We start from the raw sequence: 22,080 nt of genomic DNA, 5'->3' as shown, positions 1-22,080 counted from the left end.
AAAGAACTCGAGCTATAGTGGCCGGAGCTGGGAGAACCAAGGCCGGCGATTTGCAGCTCCACCGTGCAACTTCTCGGCCTTGTAGCGTCGTGCACAGGTCTACCCACACCGTGAAACTTCATGGAGACGAATTTGGGACTGAGGCGAAGAAATAGGAACAAAAATCACGGCCTATGGTGGCCGTACGGCGGAGAACGAAGCCGCCGAAGTTGGCTGGGCGGAACTGAGGTCGGGGGAGAAACTTTCCCTTTTTGGAAATTTTCGGGTTTTCTGAAAATTTTTGGGATTTTTGCTATTTAACCAAAATGGAAACGTTTTCCGAAGGCCATAACGTCTTCATACGAACTCCGATATCCGCGTTCCACATGTCCACGAACTCGTATCGACGCGCTCTACAACTTTCATGAAGGAAGTTCTCACAGAATCTAAACGTATAAAAAGTCAACATTTGTGAACCCCCTAAAACGTGCACTTCAAATAATTATTCGTCCGAAAATAATTCCACTCCACCCTCGAACCACGAAATCGTACAAACGAACACCTTATTAATCCCAGGAAACCTTTAGGAATTAATAACAAATTTCCAAGGTCTTACAATATCTAACTCGTTTAAACCAATGGACGGACTGAATCTGTTAACCTGAACCGTACTAGCTTTAAGGAAGTTATCAATGTCTTAACGATCTCTGCAAAAAAAGCAGCTCATTCTATTTCGGGCCTGATTGATTTTTTTTTGGATAAAATTAAGAAACAGTCAGGGAACACCCAAACCTTTTCTTAAATATTTTGATCCGGATTTTGCCAAAAGCTCACAATTTTCGAAAAGCTGGGATCGTATGGGTCGGTCGTTCACGAGCCGGACCGGGTTTTGGGAAGTTTTAGCCCGGCTGTACTCACAAATGGAGTTATTATTATTATTATTACTATTATTAGTCTTTTGCGGAAGTTTGAGACTCTACGTATCTAGTCTAGAGACAGATGTGGCGTGCGACGCAACAAAGAGTGATCAGCGGAAGTCTTTGCTTTGCTTGTAATCCACATCCAGTCTTCCGACGGGTACGTGAAAGCACGGCAAACCCACCCAATCCACTTTTTGTAATTATCTCACACTCAACAGTTAGCAAGACCGGGTCCACCCTCTTCAATCCATTTCTTATTATTATGGGGATGGGGATGGGGATGGGGATGGTATCCCTTGAATTATCGATCGATTAGAAGACTTAAAAGTCTCGTCTCCTTTTTGAACATCCATGTGGTAAGCTGACCTGAGCTGCTCAGTTCGAGTTTGTTGATTAATTAGGGTATTGAGCCATGAAGGCCGTCGTCTTGCTCTGCTGCTGCTGCTGCTTTCTGTTCCAATGTTTCGCTGTTACAAACCAGACAGCAGAGCTGCTTGTTGATGCTTCTCAATCATCCGGACGACTAATATCTCCAACACTCTTTGGAATTTTCTTCGAGGTGAGTTCTGCTTATTCTGTGTCTGATTTATTGCTTAGTTTTAGTGGAACATTGTGGTTGCTTGTTCAATGGTTCTGGATTATATATGTATTCAAATGCTTTTCGCTGCAGGAGATTAACCATGCTGGCGCTGGTGGGTTGTGGGCTGAGCTTGTAAGCAACAGAGGTACTTCTCAACTCTCAAAACTCCAGATAATACAGAGTGAAAAAGAATGTTTGTTGTTATAGAAAGCTACTAAACAGGGATCTGTCTTTCTATGAAAAGAGTGGGATCGCATGTGGACCTACTCCTTACATGCTCATTGAATATTGTTCAACTTAGATATGACTGTGCTTCAATTAGTATGGAAGCTGCAACTTCAAAGGTTGTGCTTTTGTGCCAGTATGTGTTATCTTTCTACATTTTCCGAGTTTGTTTTCCAATCTGGTATGCTTGTTATGAACCACGCCTGCTTTGCTACTCATATGTTTGGGAGTGGATGGATGGGTTTTGGCTACTTCTTGTAACATTTACTGAATGAAAATTAACAAAATATGGTTAATTCACTCTGGATGCAAAACCTTTCTGTTCATGCTAATAAAAGGCTACATGCTTCTGCAAGTTTGGTTGAACACATTGTTGAGAATTTTCCTTCTTTCTTCCATCATTTTCTGCATCGTATAAGCAGTACATATCTACTTTGCTTTATTTATTTATGTTCTATTTATTTTTTACTTTTTTGGTTTCTTTCTTGTCTGGATTGTCTCTCTATTCTGTCAGTCCATGGTTACAATGACTTCTTTAGATTTTTATTTTGTATAAAATGGAGTGTAATGTTACCATTAGCTATATTTGATTGGCTGTTTTAAGAATGGGGTTTATAATAACTTCTTCCCTCAGGTTTTGAATCTGGGGGACCTAACACTCCTTCCAACATTGATCCCTGGTCAATTATTGGGAATGAGTCATCTTTGCTTGTATCGACGGACCGGTCGTCATGTTTCGAGCGCAATAAAGTTGCACTTCGAATGGAGGTTCTATGTGACAGCCAAGATGCCAATATCTGTCCTTCTGGGGGTGTTGGAATTTATAACCCTGGGTTCTGGGGCATGGTAAAGACTGTTTAACTCCAAATCTCTATTGGTTCAGTTCCACGTATAGCTATGTTAACTCATTACGTGTTTTCGAGTTCTCCGTTTACAAGTTTAAGTTACAATCCCATTACTGGCCCTGGTGAAACCCTTGTAAAAATTACATGTGTTTATATATTATATATAAATAAACAGCTCTTCTAGTTCTTCATAGGGTTAACCTTACTGGAGCCTATGTTTATTTGTATATTTGCTACATTTTTCTGACTCCCTGCCACTGTCCTATTCTTACACTTTTTCCTTTTCAGAATGTCGAAAAAGGGAAGACCTACATTGTAACTCTTTATGTTCGTTCATCTGGAGGAATCAATGTATCTGTATCGTTGACGAGTTCCAATGGATTGCAGACTCTTGCTGCTGATAACATTATGTGAGCATCAACTTTATGCAGAGACTTTGTAATCAAGACTTTATTGCTAGAACAATTGTATTCTGCGTTAGGAATCAGAGATTAAATTTCCATTACCTTGCAGAGCTTCTGTTTCAGAAATTTCAAACTGGACGAAATTTAAAGTTCTGTTGGAAGCCAAAGCAACAAATCCTAGTTCAAGATTGCAATTGACAACCACCAGAAAAGGGTTGATATGGTTTGATCAAGTGTCCGTCATGCCTTCGGACACATACAAGGTTCTTTTTTCCTCTACAAATTCATTCATGTTCATCACAACTTAAGCTTCTTCTGTGGGTTTCAAATACAATTAAATTTGGAACTGCAGTGAAAATTATTAAACTCATAGAAATTTAGCATCTGGTTGTAAAGTGAAAAATTGGCAGTAATCTGATAAAGTCAGAAGTTGATCTCATGGTTATACCCAACATTATTGAGTTCCCAACATTCAAAGTTTAATTTGATACGACTTATTTTTTATATTTTTTATTTTTTGGTTGAATTTTGTTAGGATTTAGGAGCCTGCTTATAATCACATGCATGCATCCATTATGTATCCTTTTATTTGGCTCAGGGACATGGATTTAGGAAGGACCTTGTCGACATGTTGGCAGATCTAAAACCCCAATTTATTAGATTTCCAGGTAAATCTCCTCCCCCCCACCCCTCTTCTCTCTCTTGCCTCATTGGTTTTATTGTTGTAAGTTAGAGTAGTGAGTGGGAAAGTTGGACATGAGTGTAATTACCCCGTATATCATCAACTATATAATTCATAAAACTTCAGAAAAACCTGAACTTTAGGGTTCATTTAAATTAATATCCTAACTACAAAACCTTTCATGATCAATACCGTGGTCTGGACATGTTGGTGAGCTGTAACCTGTTAGATATTTATAAATCCACACCAGGGAGGTCATTGGTTCGAATCTCACTGGCATATGGAGATGATGGGTTGAGTTTGGCTAAAAAAATAACTGAAGTTCACGACATCATACACCGAGTTACCAAATCTCTTAAAGACTTGTCAAGCTATACATGGGACTTGTGGTTCCACCATTTATGTTGATCTCTAAATAAGCACCACATGGCAATAATTTATCTACATTGATAAAATAAATTTAATCAGTTAAATGTTAAAAGGACTAACAACCCAGACTGACAAAATTGTTAAACAATACTAATCATAAAATTTTGAGAAAGAAAAGAAAAAAAATGGATAGTTGTTTTCAGCTTCAGGCCATACCTTGAGTCCAAAGTCAATGACTCCTTGTAAGGAAGGGATTGATGTTGGTAACTTGAACCAAAAGACAATGTTTTCTCTGAGGGCAAGGAGTGCCTATCGCTTGAGCTATTGACATTGGAACCATCAGTTAAGTGGCCGGTAGACACATCCAGAAACCATCATATCGCCACCACTGCATATAGAGAGTAGGACATCTTGACCTACAAGCTTTTTCCGATCCGCAGGCTAGATCTGCTCAATCAAATCATCCATCCGATTCGCCTCACCAGTAAGATCCAAAATGAAAACAACAAAACAAGCTACTGCTATACAACCAATCCGAAAAATCTATTATTTGCAGAAACTTTTGATCGACATTGACTAAATGCATTGATGTCTTCTTCCTGCTTCTCTTTTGTCTTCATTTATCTTCCTCTTGCCTTTTTGCTCGCCTCCTATAAGTTCTTCATTAGAGGCATGAAAGGTTCAATTTAGCTTCTCCACAAGCCATCGATCTCACCGACCTACTACCTACCACGACCGCTGAGTTAGTTTTGAAAGAACAGTACACTCCTGGATTTGAAGGTCCTGAAGATCCTTCATGGGTGTCTTTCTATGATGGCCATTTCCATGCTAGAGGGTGAGGGTTGCTAAAGATGGATCCACCTCGGACAAACCTTTCATTTCAAATTTCCTCCCGGGTGTTCTTTATTTCTTAAATCAATATTTTGGTTGTTTTGATAATGGAGGAAGTGAGCTATTTAGTGAGTGCGCATTTGAATGAGAATAGATAAAATGACTATATATTTGCTTTTAATTACATTTTGTGTTTCACTCTTAGAAACTATACAGCTTATATGAGATTAAAAGTGACTTTCTTTCTGAATTCATCTTAAATGAAGACTGATTCCCTTAAATTTTCTTTTACAACATGGATTATAAACCAATATTTTCTTGAGATATAAGTAGTCCTACCCTTACCCAGTTTTCACCACAAAGGGGGAAAAAAAAAGTAAACCGAACAAAGAAATGGATAACAGCTTCTATCTAGTTTCAGAACAAGAGATACCATTACATTATTGATTCACGAAGAAGATATCCTCGTGATTGTTGTCTTCATTTATTCTAGGATTTATGTCCTTATGGAAAGAAAGCAGTCTGATTTCGCTTTTTTGCATTGCTGGAAATTGCTGATAGATAAGTTTCCAGCTTGAGGGGGGAGTGTCGTTGTTCTGAAGAATTGATGTGCTCTTTATTTGTGTTGCTTTAGGTGGCTGTTTTGTTGAAGGTGAATGGTTAAGAAATGCATTTCGTTGGAAAGAAACAATTGGACCATGGGAAGAGAGACCTGGACACTTTGGTGATGTTTGGATGTACTGGACTGATGATGGACTTGGTTATTTTGAGTTTTTGCAAGTAGGTATCTTGCTAAATGCTCAGGGATGCTTGATGTTTGAATAAAATGGTGGTTGAACTACATAGAATTATACAAACATTGTTTTTGCAGCTAGCAGAGGACCTTGGTACACGGCCAATTTGGGTGTTCAACAATGGTACTTCACATTTCTTTATTGTGTGCCTTTCTTTTTCTATGATTTTGTGGGTTTATCATTATTATTATTGACATATAAATTTCATAGGAATCAGCCACAATGATCAAGTTGATACCTCCAATGTCTTACCGTTTGTACAGGTATGGTTGAAGTCTGACCAGTTCTTATTAGCTAATCTGTGATATAGTGCTGGTTGATTGCTATTCAGAATTATATTCATACAGCTGATTATGTGCTTTCGTTGAAGAAACGTCAGATTCCAAAAGACGAGATTTAGTCGATCAAGTTTGTTTCTGTTGTTTTTGTTTTGTGGTTTGTGCTTTTTGTTTTTGTTTTTGTATTTTGCTAGTGGTACTTGTATTTTGTTCATTTATGAATCAACATCTTTTTATGTGATCCCTTTCAGTTCCAAATTCCAATGACATTTTCTGTTTTACAGGAAGCTCTTGATGGTATTGAGTTTGCTAGGGGCGATCCTGATTCTACATGGGGTTCTCTCCGTGCCGCAATGGGACACCCAGAGCCCTTTGACTTGAGATATGTTGCTGTTGGGAATGAGGATTGTGGCAAAAAGAATTACCGAGGTTTGGATATTTTGTAGGTCATAATTTTCTTCTAAAGTAATGTTTATATAGATAGAACAAATTAATTTTCGGGTATACTGCACAGCACAGATTCACTTTCTGCATGCATGACATAATTGCTAGTACGAATGTGCTTAATATATGGTTGACTTTCCAAATAGTGAATAGCTTCCAGATTTGGAAAATACTTAATCAGATAATGATCTAGTTTTCCAAACTAGTTCATGCATGATCTGCAACTTTTTTTCTATAAAACAAACTTGAGATTACTGGTTTGTGCACCAAACGATTTTTTCATTCCTTGGGAAAATGTGCATCATTAAATTCAAAAGCATTCTGTCAACGTGGTGCAGAGTAAGAACAAATTTGGCAGCAAGTTTGGTTCTGGGCATCTTTAAGGGTTTTTTTTTTTGCCCCTTCCCTCTTTAGACTTCCTTCCCCTTTTCGTCACATGCATAAAAACATTCTCTGCCTTCTATGATTCTGGATCTGAATACATTCTGGATTGTTGGGAAATTGGGAAAAAAAAAATACCTTTCAACCATGCAGGCAGCCACTGATCAGATTTTCAAAGTCAGATCTGATTTCGAAACCCATATATTGAATTCCAAACTCAAATCAGATTTCGAAAGATCTGGGTTTTCGGAGATTTGTTTCAATGATGAAATGGGAATGAAAAACCAAGAGACCTGAACTGATTTGAACCAACAATCAGTTCATGTTTTTCTTGTTTTGAAACCAGAAATTGACGAACCTGAACTGAATCCGATGTTTCAGTTCCAGTCTCGGTTCCCACATTTTTTGGGACCGGCCTGGCCCGATCCCAGCCCTAAATATGAGAGAGGGCTTCAATCGGGATTGGCAGCAACCCAGGAAAACCCATCCCTGATCTGTGATTTTGGCAGCAACCTCATCTTAGAAATTCTTTTATTTTTTCCACTATTTTTTTTTTCTTCTTCTGTTCATTCTGTCATTCTGTCATCCTTGGCATTTTTTTTCCCTTCCATTGAGTAGTCGAAGAGTACAATGAAAGGGAAAAATTTTACTTGGTTATGCTCGAGTTGATGGAGAGAGATAGATACAGAAGGTGTGGATTTGTAATAAAGCGTGGATAGTACAAGACTTCAGAACTACCTAGCTGGGACAAATGTTGGTATGAAACCTTGTCCCGAGGATGTCCAGAAACTGTGTCTCGATGCTTGAAGATGTGCAGGGAGATTGAGATGAAGCAAATTAGCTTTTCCTTGGACTGATTTATGAAATATCATTTATGTGTGAAACTGCTTAGAATGTGTTAAGTTCCTTTGTGTCATTATATTTTCAGCATGTGGTTTCACTGAGAAAATCAAGTGGATCAATTATAGAAAGCGACATGGAGCGGGCCAAATTGAGCAGGACCTATGAATGAATTATATTGTCTCTGATATAGTGTTAAAGTTAACAGTGCCATACACAATAATTGGCAATAGTTGGAGAGACATTAGGTTCGATGCAAGGCTTAGATTAGAATGTGTACTGGTTGTGGGAATTTGTATATTAACATGACTTATGATTTTCCACTTTCTGTTGACCAGGAAATTACCTTAAGTTCTACAGTGCTATAAAGCGTGCCTATCCAGACATCCAAATAATTTCTAACTGCGATGGCTCTTCTCAACCTTTGGATCATCCAGCTGATTTGTATGACTTTCATGTAAAGTTCTTAATACCAGCACTTGTATAAGATCTAGCTTCTAGTGGATTTCCATTACAATTCAATGTGTGGGGTCATTGATTTAGGAACATGGAGCGAGGTTTGAAATACGATTATTTTGTTTAGGTTTATACTTCAGCAAGCAACATGTTTTCGATGGCTCATCGGTTTGATCGTGCACCACGTAAGGGTCCCAAGGTATAGTGATGAGCTTTCTTCTGATTTATTACTTTTCCTGAGAATTGGTAATTATTAATTCTCTGTGAATTCAATATGCTCCAGGCTTTTGTGAGTGAGTATGCTGTGACCGGAAAAGATGCTGGAGCAGGAAGTCTTCTTGCAGCATTGGCAGAAGCCGGATTTCTGATTGGGCTTGAAAAAAACAGGTTCTATAGCTTTATAATTCAATGGCTCATTGATTTGATCGTATTCTATATAAGCAATCAATCATTCCCAAAAGTTCCAGCAGGACAATACAATTATAGTTTTTGACAATTTGGACATGACAAGGTCTGTTGCCTGGCTCCCAACCATATCTGTCTCTCACATAAGATCATGCAAAATTGAAGATCGATATTTTCTCTTATATTATTTTGAAATATAAAATTTCTCTTTGCAAAAAATGCATATTTCTTCCTGCATTTTGGCATGTGTCAAATCCATGGAAAGCTGGTAAAACCTTATACCTGTCTCATTCATCGGAAATATGAAGGGCAGACTGGTCCAGTGGCTTCCACATATCAGAGATACCACAATATTTATTGTTTCATTTTTTTTTTTCCTTCCTGCCAGATCTGAAAGGCTTGGTGCCAGATACCTACACAACGTTTTTTTTTTTTTTTTTTGCTGCTCAACTTATGATGCTATATTACAAAATGGCCAATCTTGAATTGACCGCAACTCCGTCTGATTTTGTGTTAAAAAATTTTGGGTGTCATGCATGTGACATTTACTCGAGGGTATTTCTTCTCCTATATTTATTCTTTATTCCTATCTCTTTTCTTTTCTGTTAAGTAAATTCTCAACTAGGTTAACTTCTTTACTGCGCCACACATTATGCTCTTCCAACTTCAACTAGTCATGCTCTCACAGGTACATCAATTTCATGCCAATTGCCATGCCTCCACCACGAGGATCATTGAATCTAGCCTGCTGATTACTCCTACACCTTATTGCCTCCACCACGAGGATCATTGAATCTAGCCTGCTGATTACTCCTACACCTTATTATTACATTTCACCCGCACGTTATAATATTATTTAGGTCCTCCAGATCTTTTTTCTATGGGATCAATTTCGGAGGCATCTCAGTGGTTGGTTTTTGCCGTTTTGGGAACTTGGCTTCCTATTTGATTGGTTTTAAAATTTGGGTTACTTTGAGTCCGGTGTAGGAAAGTTCAAACCCTACCCATTATAGAACCCCTTATTATGATATGATTACTTGATAAATCAACAGCTAACAAGATGTTTATTGATTTGGGATTAAACTGAGTAAAAAAAAAAAGGGGAGCTAATAGCAAAACAGAAAATGAAATCTGACTTAATTATTAGATTAAGATGACTTGTCTGATTATTATAAAATGACTTGTTAATTAAAATACTAGCTAGCAAAAGATTAATATACAGTGTGGGATGGGTAGAATATCTAGCTACTTGATGATTAGCCTGTTTTAATTAGTGTAACATGGCAACAGTGTGATATTGGCGATTGAATTACCAAAACCCTTCAGACCAAAAAGAAAAAGAAAAAGAATCACCAAACGACGAGTATGTCTTTTTAGGAAATTAATTACGAGCAGATTCTTTTCATTTCTTTCTAGGATAACGTATTAAAGTAACATATTGAAGTAAGGGACTTTAATGAACTGTGATCAAACTCTGGATTCTGGACTCTGGAGACATAGACTCTTGTAGCAGATGTTTGTTACGATCCCTGCATTTACCTTTCTCTTCATTGGTATTGGGGGGAGAGAGTTATACTTTGGGATAATGTCTGCTGAGAACCCCTGAACTGTAGAAATTGCAAAAATGGAATTTATATATATATTTTTCTATACACAGGTAGCACTGTGTTGATTTGTAGTTCAATGAACAGATATTTTTTTTTTTCTCTTTTCCTTAGTTACCTCTGGCTCACCTGTTTTGACATCGTCACATGATTCACACATGCTCATTTTTGACCGAAGATAGGCAGCCAAGTGTGGGATGAAGGCTTAGTTTGTAATTTTTAATATTGTGTACCAAAGGAGTCTGATGGCTTATACTTTGTACCCTGTTGGTGATACTTCAAGATATGCTTCCTAGCGTGCTACAGAAGAATCACGCAGTACGAATGTACTACTACTATCGAAGCGTGGGATCGAAAACCAAATGAGCCGAGCTATATAACAAATTTAGACTGTGCTTTTATCTAGATATAGAATATTATATTACTCTAAATACTTCACTCTAAACAAGAGTCTGTGTGTTAGGGTATACTGATCAAGGATTACCATGACAGAAGTTATTGATTCTATTCTTTATAGTAATTCATTTTCCTTTGCTTTGTTATTGTGCTTGTTGTCATATCTTTGTACTGCATATTGTGTTTCTGGGCTGAGCATCTGTAAACCTAATTCCAAGAAAAACTATATTTAATTATAAAGACGGGCAGCTACTGAGTACTTCCACTGTTTTTCCCCCTCTATTAATCGCAGTGATGTTGTTGAGATGGCAAGTTATGCGCCACTCTTTGTGAATGCCAATAACAAGCGGTAACTTTGTGATCTCATTATTTATCTCCAAAATTATCTTTAATTTATTCTAGTTTTTGTAAGAGGATCATAATTCCTGTTTAGTTTACTAAAATTGAAAATTTCTGTCATGAAGGTGGAACCCAGATGCAATCGTGTTTAACTCCTCACAGCTGTATGGAACTCCTAGCTACTGGGTGCAATGTCTTTTTAGTGAATCAAGTGGAGCAACTATTTTCAATGCAACACTCCAAACAAATTCTTCTACTTCACTTCTTGCATCTGCAATTTCGTGGAAAAGTTCTGAAGATCAGAATACTTACCTAAGAATTAAGGTATGTTGGTTATGCTAATATTTTGATCTGAGTGAGTTTTATGCTTCATGATGTTGAATTCATATTGGTTTGCATTCCAACAATTTTTTTTTTTGGAGTGTTCAACATTTTTTAGCTAACCTAGAATTTGCTGTTTTCGTAACGTTCTTATGGCCCTACATATAGCCGGAATGTCCGATATGGAAACAAGCTGTAAAACTACTGTTTTTTGCTGCTTCAATTGATATGTACTAGATACCGGTACTCAATAGTTGCTTGTATATAAACTATAGTAGCAATTTCCTAGAGTTTCCTGCCCGAAGATTGTTGGATTTGGCAGGAGGCCCCAGTTTGGAGCCTGGGTTCGCAGAGCCGTTTGGAGGGTTTCTGGGTTATCAAAAATGACAAATAACTTTATCTGAAGTGTCATTTTAATGATATTCTCTTCTGGTTTTTTTTTTTTTTCCCCTTCTTTCATTCTGTAACCCTTTTAATTTGTCTTGGTAATTCACCTGGTCCATAAAGGTTTTTCCTTTGAGTTGCTTAAACAATCCATTTGTTTATTCTTCATATTCTATTCCAAATTTGAAACTCCTTAATTTGTCTTGTCTGAAGAAATGGTTTGCACCTGTTGTCTGTTTATATCATTAAAAAAAAAAAAAAAAAAACTAAATACTAGTCACTCCCTGTACTTTGCTCCCTATGACAGTTCAGTCCGTTACCTTCTAAATTCACCAGATTACTCCTTGTTCTCTCAATTTCTCACCCAATAGGTCCAAAATGCCTATTATAACCCCACTTCCTTTTTTTTTTTAAAATTTATTTTGTTTTCTCTCTTTTATTTTTATTTTTTCTGCTTACCTCTCTCTCCCTCTCTCCCTTTCCTCTCCTCTCCCATGGCGGCATTCTTCGGCCCTAATCCCACTTATACTCCAAATTAAACCCATCTCTTAAGACCCGAAACTGGGCAGCGAGAGCTGAACCGATCAAGGGTAGCCTCGAATTCTAGGTCAGGCAGCACTGCAACTCTCACAATGTCGGAAAAGTCAGAAGAAGTAATCAAAGATAAGTAGTGGTTAGTCAAATCGATCGGCAAAGAGGTGTAGACCAGCCATATCTTGTCGTTATTGAGCTTTATCAGGGCCGATCCTGAGTTTTTCAAGGCCCTGGGCGAAAAGTATCATAAGACCCTCTTGCATATTCATCAACAAAAATGAAATGAAAAGAAAAAAAGTCTTCAAGAATTGAGTTCTCCATAGAGAAGTCAAACATAAGTTAAGTAGATAGTAACTCTTCATGTCAATGTGAATCTTGCTAGCCCCATCATTTAGTTGTTCTTCAACCTTTTCTGCAAGGTTATAAAACCTATATTACCAATTAATAACTCAAATCCACATAAGGAAAAAAAAAAAACCATAGTTCCTTCTTAACCAAAATCAAATCAAAATAATACCTTTCATTCAAATCTCCAATCTCAAGTGCTAATTTTGTCAATAGCAAAAATGTCTCTAGAATTGAAAATATAACAAAAAAAAGATTTCTTAATTAAAATTAGATGAGAATAAGTACCTTTCTTTACTTCAAACCATCCTTCTAAAGCTTGATATTTGATGGCTTGGGGAGGAAAACAAAAAAAAATTAAGAAAAGGGTGAGAGAAGGTTCGTAAGATGAGAGATCATATCCCATAGTGCAGGAGCGAAAAATATGAAGAGACGTTTTCTTTGTCTTTTAGTGAGAGAAAGGAGAGAAATCAAGCTTGGGAAAGTGGAAGCTAGGTCTCCCTCGGGAGTTGAGAGATTAGAAGAAATATTTATTTTAGATTAGAAGAAATATTTATTTTGGTCCGTTGGTTTACTTTTATTTGTCGTCTTTGATTTGTTTCAGCTAATGAACTTGCACACAACATATATAAATGTGCCTCCAATATATATAATCATATATGGGCTAATCAAAAGTTTGTGCCCCCTTGATATTGCGGCCCTGGGCGGTCGCCAAGACTGCCCAGCATCAAGGCCGGCCCTGAGCTTTATCGTGTGCTTGGTTTGATCTTGATTCGAAGAGAACGGCATAATGATCTTGATTCGATGAGAGGGCTTCCCTGGACGAGATGAAATCTGAGATTTGAGGAAGGGAAGTCGAGGGTGAGGCTGAGGTCAATCAAAGGCAGGGATGGTGAGGGTGGCAGAGGTGGATTTGAGGAGGTAGGTTGGAGGTACTCTGGCTGGTCGCCGTTTTTGAGGGCTAGGTTTTGGAAGGAGTTTGTGGGGAGTGGGGTTTTGAGGAGGTTTTGGGAGAAGAAGAGTGAAGGGTTTGGGAAGATTGTGAATTGGGTTTTGGGGAAGTGGAAATTAGGGGAGCTGGTACTTGATCATGAAGGAGGCAATATTGGGGGAAAGATCCAAACTGTTCGACTAGAGCTTGGTGGAGAGTGATTCTTCGAGTTAGGGCTGATAAAAGCCGCCATGGAAGGAGGGGAGAGAGGGAGAGAGAGTGAGAGCTGAGATTCGATCAAGAGAGAAAGCTCGGTGGTGGAAGAGGAAGAAGAAGCAAGCAGGGGGGGGGGGAAAGAGAAGAATAGATTAAAAAAAGAAGAAGAAGTGAGGGGTATAATAGACATTTTGGATCTATTGGGTGAGAAATTGGGAGAACAAGGAGCAATATGTTGAATTTAGAAGGTGAGGGACTGAACTGTTTTAAGGGACAAAGTACAGAGAGTAAATAATATCTAGTCCAAAAGAAAAAAGGTGATAAGTGAACCTTAGTGATGCAGGACAATTAGCAAAGAAAAGGGATTTAGAATAAGAAGCTTAAGAAGAAAAGGGATAGAACTACTAGCATCACACCAGTAGGGTTTCTAGGCATCACACCTAGAGAACTTAGGCATCACACCTAAGGTTAGGTTGCATCACACAAACCTGGAGAGAAGCAAAAGCTTTCAATTTTTATCAACTCAATTCTGAAAATAAAAGACTCCAGAGGCCTCTATATATAGGGAGGCTCAAACAATTCTAGAATAACTAGGAATATCCTTATGCTTAAAAGAATCCTAAAGAAATAGTCCTAATAATAATAGTAAGAATCCTAATAATAAAAGCCTAGGTTTATTTGAACTACTTTCCAAATCCTGACTTAAAGTATTCTGCTCGTATTCTTCATCATTCTCCCCCTGTTGAAAGACTCGATTCCGGCGAGTTAAAGGTGTAGAATCCCCTTCCCAAATCACCAGGCTCAATCTGAAACCATTTTGACATAAGAATGTGAAGAACCTTCCCCTTGGTTGCATCAGGTGTCTTGAGCGTCCTTCTCCTGTATATGTCCCTGTCAACTGTCCTCATAGGCTTCAAGACAACCGTTTTCTTGTTAAAGAGAAAATAATATGTATTTTCCTTTCCACAATGGTGCACATCTCGATCATATAACCATGATCTTCCCATAAGGACATGTGCTGCCTTGTATGGCTGCGGGTGTGGCTGCTCTGGAATTTTGAGGCACTCAACGGCAGAACTTGAGACAGCAGCTGCATTTGAAGCTTGAGTTGTAGGAGGTGCTAGATTGTGTCTAACAACATAACAGAATGAATTATCTAAGTCTTTGTCTAGATCAGATGGCTCATAAGTTCCGTAGTCGAAGGTACTGTCATTCCCACCTTCCTTTTGGTGCTCCGTCTCTTCTTTGTCGCTAGTGTTGGTGTCTTGGACTATAGTATCTTCTTCTTTATTTGCCTTCTTAGTTGTGGAAGCTTTCCCAGGACCTTCTAGTTTTGTGAGCCAAGCGTCCATTAATTCAAGTTGTTCCAAAATCTTCAGCAACAAAACATCTCGCTAATCATACGACCCCTGAAGTTTTTCCGTGATCGTGTAGCCATTAGATCAAACTGTTTGTTTACAGACAGCACCAAAATGACGCAGGACAAGTAGCAAAAGAACTGTAGAACTAGGGTTTATTTGCAGCAGTCTCGATTGTTAGAAAGAAAAGGGATTTAGAATAAGAAACTTAAGAACAAAAGGGATAGAATTACTAGCATCACACGAGTAGGGTTTCTAGGCATCACACCCAGAGAACTTAGGCATCACACCTAAGGTTAGGTTGCATCACACAAACCTGGAGAGAAGCAAAAGCTTTCAATTTTTATTAACTCAATTCTGAAAATAAAAGACTACAAAGGCCTCTATTTATAGGGAGGCTCAGATAATTCTTGAATAAAATATCCTTATGCTTAAAAGAATCCTAAAGAAATAGTCCTAATAATAATAATAAGAATCCTAATAATAAAAGCCTAGATGTATTTGAACTACTTTCCAAATCCTGACTTAAAATATTCTGCTCGTATTCTTCATCACTTAGAGTTTGAGAGAAGAGGTTCTCGGAAACAGTTTCCTATTGCTGGGAGCCGGGTAACTGTTCTATGGAAACAATTTTCGACTGCTGGGAGTGACAACTTCTTGTTCTTGAGGGGAGTTGCTGAATTTTGAGTTTTGAAAATTATCGGTGTTGTTTTGGTGCCTTCATCTTTGCAATTGATGTGGTTTTGGGTTTTCTGGATGAAAGTGCATTGGTTAGTTCAGATCATGGGTGGTTTGCCTTATGGTGGATCCGATGAGGAAGGTGACAGCTCTGTAATTGAGGGCCTGGAAGTTGGTTCTCAGCCACTCTTGTGTCTTTGGCTTGCATATGGTCGATCAGGGATGCTGACGGGCCTGTCCACCTGAGTTGGTGGGCCAGGGTAACTACTCCGGTTTCAATATTAAGCTTCCCTTCTGTATTTTACTGCTATCTTATGACTAGATCAGGAGTCCTAATAGAACATCAATATTGGTTTTTAGTCAGAATTAAGGACTCGTATGTGTCAGACTTAGTGCCAGATTTATTCTGTTTTCCATTCTCTGTTTGGTTTCTCGATCTTTTGGACTAATGATGAAACTAAGAACTCTCTAGCGGAGGGTAAAGCTTTCTGCATTGGTTACTATCTAGCTTCTGTTACTAAGTTTTTCAATTCTAAGAACCCTTATGCTGTTTTTAGCACATAATTCTTTCTACTTCCAAATCCAATGGCAAGCACGCAATGTAACTTACGCATGCCTTCAGGCAGAATGGTAAGAGTTTCGTGGGTATATTACGATCTGACTGAAGTAGTATACAAATCATCTCCAAGGAAGCCATTGATTGTTCTCTGTTATTGCTGTGTAAGATTACTGTTAGGTGTTTGAATCCCTATGTTAGTTTCATCAGCAGCTTCGTTCTACTTTCAGCACTCTCTACTAATATGGTGTATGTCGTGTTCCATGACATTTTATTTGTGATTTCTTTCTGCAGATTGTGAACTTTGGAAGCAACATAGTGAATCTTACGATCCGTGTTGATGGGTTGGGGCCAAATTTTGTTGGTCTGTCTGGATCAACCAAGACTGTGCTCACATCTAAAAATGTGATGGATGAGAACTCGTTTGGTGAGCCAAAGAAGGTATTTGAGTCGGGAATGAATGTTCGCTTCATTGCATTTAACTTTGAACTTTATGTATATGAGATTCTGTGTTGTTTCCTTCTTATTTTTTATTTTTTTTTTGACCAACTTCTACCCTACTTTATATTCATTATTTTTAATAGAACAATGGTGATACAGAATTTAGCATCATATGTGAGTGAGATATTAGTCATTGCACGACCAAAAATTATATAAAATTCGTGTATAATGTGCGGATGAGTACTAGGACACTATTCAACAAACATTACATTATGATATTTGTTCTTTCCATCCAATATAATATTACTTGGTGTTTTGTTATGTGCAGGTCATACCGAACCTGAGTCTACTTGAACAGGCTGGTGAGGAAATGGATGTTGGACTTTCTGCACATTCCTTCACTTCAATTGATTTGTTAATGGAACCAAGCTATATCAGGACTGGAGCTGATTCTTTCTCCCTGTCTTCTATCTAAAAGATATGAAATTAATATTTTATAGTAAATGTGATCAAGATAAAATAATCCACAAATTATATCCCAATCAAAATTGGACCTTGTTTTGTGTTGATTTACTAGTGCAGGTTTTGTATCAGATTAATGCCGTTGGCCATGTTTATATTAAGTACTGTAATTAGCTTCGTAGTACAAGCTGATTTAGTCTATGTTGGAGTTGTATTTTGTTGCAATTAATGGATTAAAATTGTGGCAATTCAAGGTAGCTTGTGAATAATTCCTCATAGCAGTTTACACCTATTGAAATTGATAAAAGAGCCAAGTCAAGACACTTATGAGTGTGGGATTGTTGGCGTAAAGAGTGGCTGCTATTTATAGAGGAATCCTCCTCTCTTGTGATGCGATCTTGGCCATTCATCTAGAGGTGCATTCTCCTCCAAGTTTCCTTGATTTTCTCACGGCAAAGTCTTGAATTTTCTGATATCTTTTCCCCTTAAAGACTCACAGTATATTCCTTGGATATCTCTAGAGTTAGTCATGCAATGTTCCTTTTATTTCCCTTGAATAATGACCGGATACATCCCTTATTCCTCTCTTGTATTTTCTGATTTCATTCCATAAGGAGTACACGGCATATCCTCTTAAATTCCCAAGAATTTTGCACGGCAAATTCCACCTTCCCCACCTTTGAATTGCGTTAACTTCTTCCTCCAAGAGTTGTGCTTACAGCGAACTCCTACAATAGAGGAAAATCAGAATTAGTTAGTCATAACCAATAGGAAATAAGATAACTAGAAATAAATATTGAATATAAACACTCCCTTATTATCTCCACGAAATAAGGAGAATTTATGTGAATAAAACTCCTTGAATTCCTCTTTATTTTTGTGCATCATTCCTTTCTTCTTTGCACGACAAAAAGTCTTCTTCTCCTTCAAGTCTTGGCGTCATCTCTCAAGAATCCTTAATGGGATAGACTCCTGAATTCTTTCTTTAAAACAAGAAAATCAGAAATAGGGAAGTTCAAAAGAAGAAAGTTCCCTAAAACAAAATATGAAAGATTTCCTAAAAGGGAGAATTTTTCGAACAGTACCTGAACTAAAGGTCACTGTGAATTAACGTGCCTCACTTTACACTAACTACACTTTGGTACCTGGACTATAAAACCCGACTACATTTAAATACACGCCGTTAATAACACCGTTAGCCTCATGTCATTATTCAATTTTTAAAGGGTAGTTTGGTATTTTCACTCTATTCTTCTTCTTCTTCACAATCCTCTGCAACTCCCAATCCTACCTCCATCTCCCTCTTATCCGCAGGGATCCCTTCCCTACACCATCTGCAATAATTCATGGTAATAGAAAAGAAAAAAAAAATCACAAGCCATTCTCTCCATGTTCTTGAACCCAGATCCGGCAAAAAGAAGTAAAAAATAAAGAGATTCCAAGCCATTCCTTTATGTTCTTCAAACCCAGACCAGGTAAAGTTGCCCAAAAAAAAAAAAGGAAAAAAAATTTCCAAGCTATTCTTCTTTCTTGAACACAAACCAGATGAAATAGAAAAAAGAAAGGAAAACAAAACAAGAAGTTCCCTAGGCAGTCTTCGGGGAATCGAAAGATTGGGATGGGGCCGGGAGAAGAACAAGAAGAAAAAAATCCCAATCAGCAGAAAGAGGAAGTTCTGGTATGAGAATAAGCTCTCCTACTAGAACGGCCGCTGATATATGAAATTTGCAAATCCATTCCATATGGTACAATATAAAGATCTCAATTGAATGGGTATTTAAAATGATACACGATTGAAATTGAATTATAGCGAAAATAACCCACAAAAAACTAGTGGAAATTTTCCAAGACGTTTTGGGAAGGTCATTTCTATAGCCATTGATATCTTCCTGTTCGTTTGATAAACATCTGCAAATATACATATACAATTGCAACACCACACTTTTAGCATAGCAAATTCATACCCAACATCCACCATGTCAAAAATTAAACAAAACCCAGAATCAACAATCCAACCCAAACCCACAATCAGTCAAAACACCAAACCTGTAAATAAAAATGACAAAAAAAAAAAAAAAAAGAAGAAGCCATAATCACAAGAACAAAGGGGACAGAGCTACGGTAGATAATGAAAAGAAGAGAAAACGATCCTTACAACTTTAAGGGACTTGAGGTTAAAGGGAGAGTCACCGAAGAAAACACCAACAAACCAAAAACCTTCATTGTCCTCCTGACACCCAAGCACGGCGGCGGACGAGGACTACTCCTCCTCCGTGCTCCAAGCTTAATAGTACGGCGTGAAAGAGAAACGACCTCACTGGAACGAAGAGTGTAGGGATCGACCTTATAACTAAGGTCTCCTTTGAGCTTCTGGAAGCCCCTCTGCTGCTGCTACTTCACCGGTCCCCAACCCAAACCCCATCAGAGTTCGTCCACATCTTTGGGATCACTGAAAAGACAAGTTTACCCTTGTAAATATGCCAGCTGGCTTCCCCGTAACGGAAAAGTTAACGTCATGTATTTAAATGTAGTCGGGTTTTATAGTCCAGGTACTAAAATGTAATTAGTGTAAAGTGAGGAACGTTAATTCACAGTGACCTTTAGTTCATGTACTGTTCGAAAAATTCTCCCTTCCTAAAATGGAAGAGAAAAGTTTCTAAAATGACTTATCCTTCATTTACTCTCATTTCTGCTCTTTTTTGCCTCTTTTCTCCATTTCCAACACTCAAAACAAAAACTATGTTAGAGTTTGTAATTTTGAGAGAATAACTTAGTCAAATGAGGGAAAATACATATTAAAAACGTCACACTTTGGGCTCATATCAGAGATATAATTGTGCATAGGATGACGTACCAAGATACTGCTCGACGAAGAAACTCGTATGCGTGGTCGCCTAAATCGTACTTTGAGTGGACTTTGATTTTAAATGATGCATGCAATTATTTCCGAATTTATGATTTATTTCATTATTGTTTTATTTATCGAGCATTGTTTGGTTTCGGATATTATTTGGTTTGGATTATATTTTGAGCATATGATCCGATTTCAAAATTTGATTTCGATTTATCTCGTGGATTTGCTTTCAGTGATGATTTCAGAGATTTAATTGTGATTTATTTCGATGATGGCTTTTGGGAAAGATTTTTCCTTGCCATTCGTTTGACTCTGAGTTGTCGATGATTTATCTCCGAGCAATGGTTATCATTTGGAATCATGAACTTCTTTTTTTAAGCTTGCATATTTTACTCATTGATGGATTTGAGAAGATCTTGACATGTGGGACACGTCGTTGATTTATTTGATTTATCTATTATTTGTCCCTTATTTGTTTATGAATTCGAGAATATTTTTGATGTGTGGGACACGTCATTAATGAATTATCTTATTTTCTCTTGAGATTTACCGAGTATTGTTGGGAACCGTACTCGTGCCTTGTTTGCGAGATTTTGAAGAAGCTTTATGGATTTATGGATTTCGGCTTTCGGTTTTCACAATGTTTTCTTTCACCATACTTGGGTTGCTTTATTTTTAGTTCTCCTCCCCACGTGAGTTGGAGTCGAGACTCCTCCTCACTTACTTTGTGTTTTTGGGTCGAAGTCTAGAATAGAGCTTGGGAGGCTCCAACCCGAGCTTGAGAGGCTCCTTTGTTGTATGGTGATTTCTTCTTCCCCATATCCTACTTATACTTTATTATCTTTGACTAGCGGGGCTAGTCTAATTTCTCTTAACCAGCGAGGTTGGTATGCTTTCACGAGATTTTGAGTTTAAAGAAATATGTTTTCTAAATGTTGCATGCATCGAGATTTGTAAATAATTCAAATTATGGGAAAGTATTAAAGCTTGGTTCATTTAAATTATCTTGTTTATTTTTTTTTGTCCCCTCACACTAACGTGTTTTCCTAATACTTTCCCCTGGGCCCTTCGGTTTCAAATGCCTAGTTTGCAGCCTAGATTAGTTGAGGTCGGGAGTACCTGGAGTCGAGGCATAGTCGAAATCATAGCTTCCGTATCTTTATCTTACTTTTATTTTCTTGTATACCTTGTATATTAGATTGCTTTGATAACCTGTGGGCTAAATATTCTTAAGTTGAGACTTCAGTTTTGTTGTCAAGTTTGTTGTGATTCGAGCAGCAGGGTGGCTCCAGGAGAATAAGGATGGTTCTTTAGAAGTGTAAACGTGTTTTCTACAGGTTTGAGGTAGTCCATTTTAAGGGTGACTCTGTCGAATTTTTGGTAGAGTTATTCCTGAAGTGAGTCCCGCAAGGCCACCTCAAATTTCAGGGTGAAATTCAGGGCAGGTTTGTCATCCTGTGTCCAATTTCTAAAGCTAAACTAGGTTCACTAATGCTCCCATCACTAGCCAAAACTTGCTGGCCCTTCATAATGTTTGCTCTACTCGGATATTTCTTTTTGTCTCCTAAAACTACTAGTATCATTATCATAAGGATCACAAGCCAAATTAGTTGGACAGTACTTACATTTGGCACGGGTAGTGGTTCCAACTTGCTGCACCTTCCTATCAACCATCTCAAAATTTGGCTTCTTGTTGGGGACATCCTGGAGTATGAAAATGTATGCAATTTATGAATGATGTGCCCTACTCCCAAGTATAAGAGGTCAAGTTTTAGTAAAGAGAAAGTGAGAGTATCGTACCCAAGGGATTGAGTAACTCTACCCTAAGCTAGATTACCTGGAAAATAAAACCTAGAAAACACATGTAAGTCTACCTTTTTACAAATTAATAGTCTCGACCATTTGGAAGCCAAAACTATAAAGAATTATAATATTAACAATGGATAGTAATGAACCAGCTTTTGAATTTATTTTAAACATATTAAAATTAAAGTGAAAATAAAGCAAACTAAACTAAGAAAGTGTAAGATATTTGATCAAATAAGATGAAAGGGGTTGTAAGGCATCACAGCTAACCTTCTTCATGCCAGGTCTAATTAACCAAATCTAATATACTCATGCCAAGATGAAATCTCCCTCGGTTCTCTTGATTATTGAGTAACCAAGAAACAATTATACTAGAAATGTATTTAAGATACCCCTTGATTATCGGAAGTAACTCTCCTACA

At 37.7% G+C, this 22,080-nt stretch overlaps 1 protein-coding gene across 1 annotated transcript; it reads left to right on the top strand.

Annotated features, from left to right (window-relative positions):
- The first annotated feature begins 943 nt into the window (after nt 1–943).
- On the top strand, nt 944–17,267 carry LOC133723531 (alpha-L-arabinofuranosidase 1-like). The gene is made up of 18 exons (XM_062150381.1): nt 944–1,056; nt 1,301–1,458; nt 1,570–1,624; nt 2,339–2,550; nt 2,838–2,959; nt 3,063–3,216; nt 3,552–3,621; nt 5,470–5,615; nt 5,707–5,752; nt 5,840–5,892; nt 6,192–6,336; nt 7,911–8,029; nt 8,156–8,227; nt 8,312–8,415; nt 10,726–10,782; nt 10,898–11,096; nt 16,390–16,536; nt 16,865–17,267. The coding sequence occupies exons 2-18, from the start codon at nt 1,312–1,314 to the stop codon at nt 17,009–17,011; spliced, it is 1,995 nt and encodes a 664-aa protein (XP_062006365.1). The 5' UTR covers nt 944–1,056; nt 1,301–1,311; the 3' UTR covers nt 17,012–17,267.
- The last annotated feature ends 4,813 nt before the right edge of the window (nt 17,268–22,080 follow it).

This window comes from Rosa rugosa, chromosome 7 (assembly GCF_958449725.1).
Source record: "Rosa rugosa chromosome 7, drRosRugo1.1, whole genome shotgun sequence".
In the NCBI taxonomy this organism is placed as follows: Eukaryota; Viridiplantae; Streptophyta; class Magnoliopsida; order Rosales; family Rosaceae; genus Rosa; species Rosa rugosa.
This window is presented reverse-complemented; position numbering and strand designations above follow the sequence as displayed.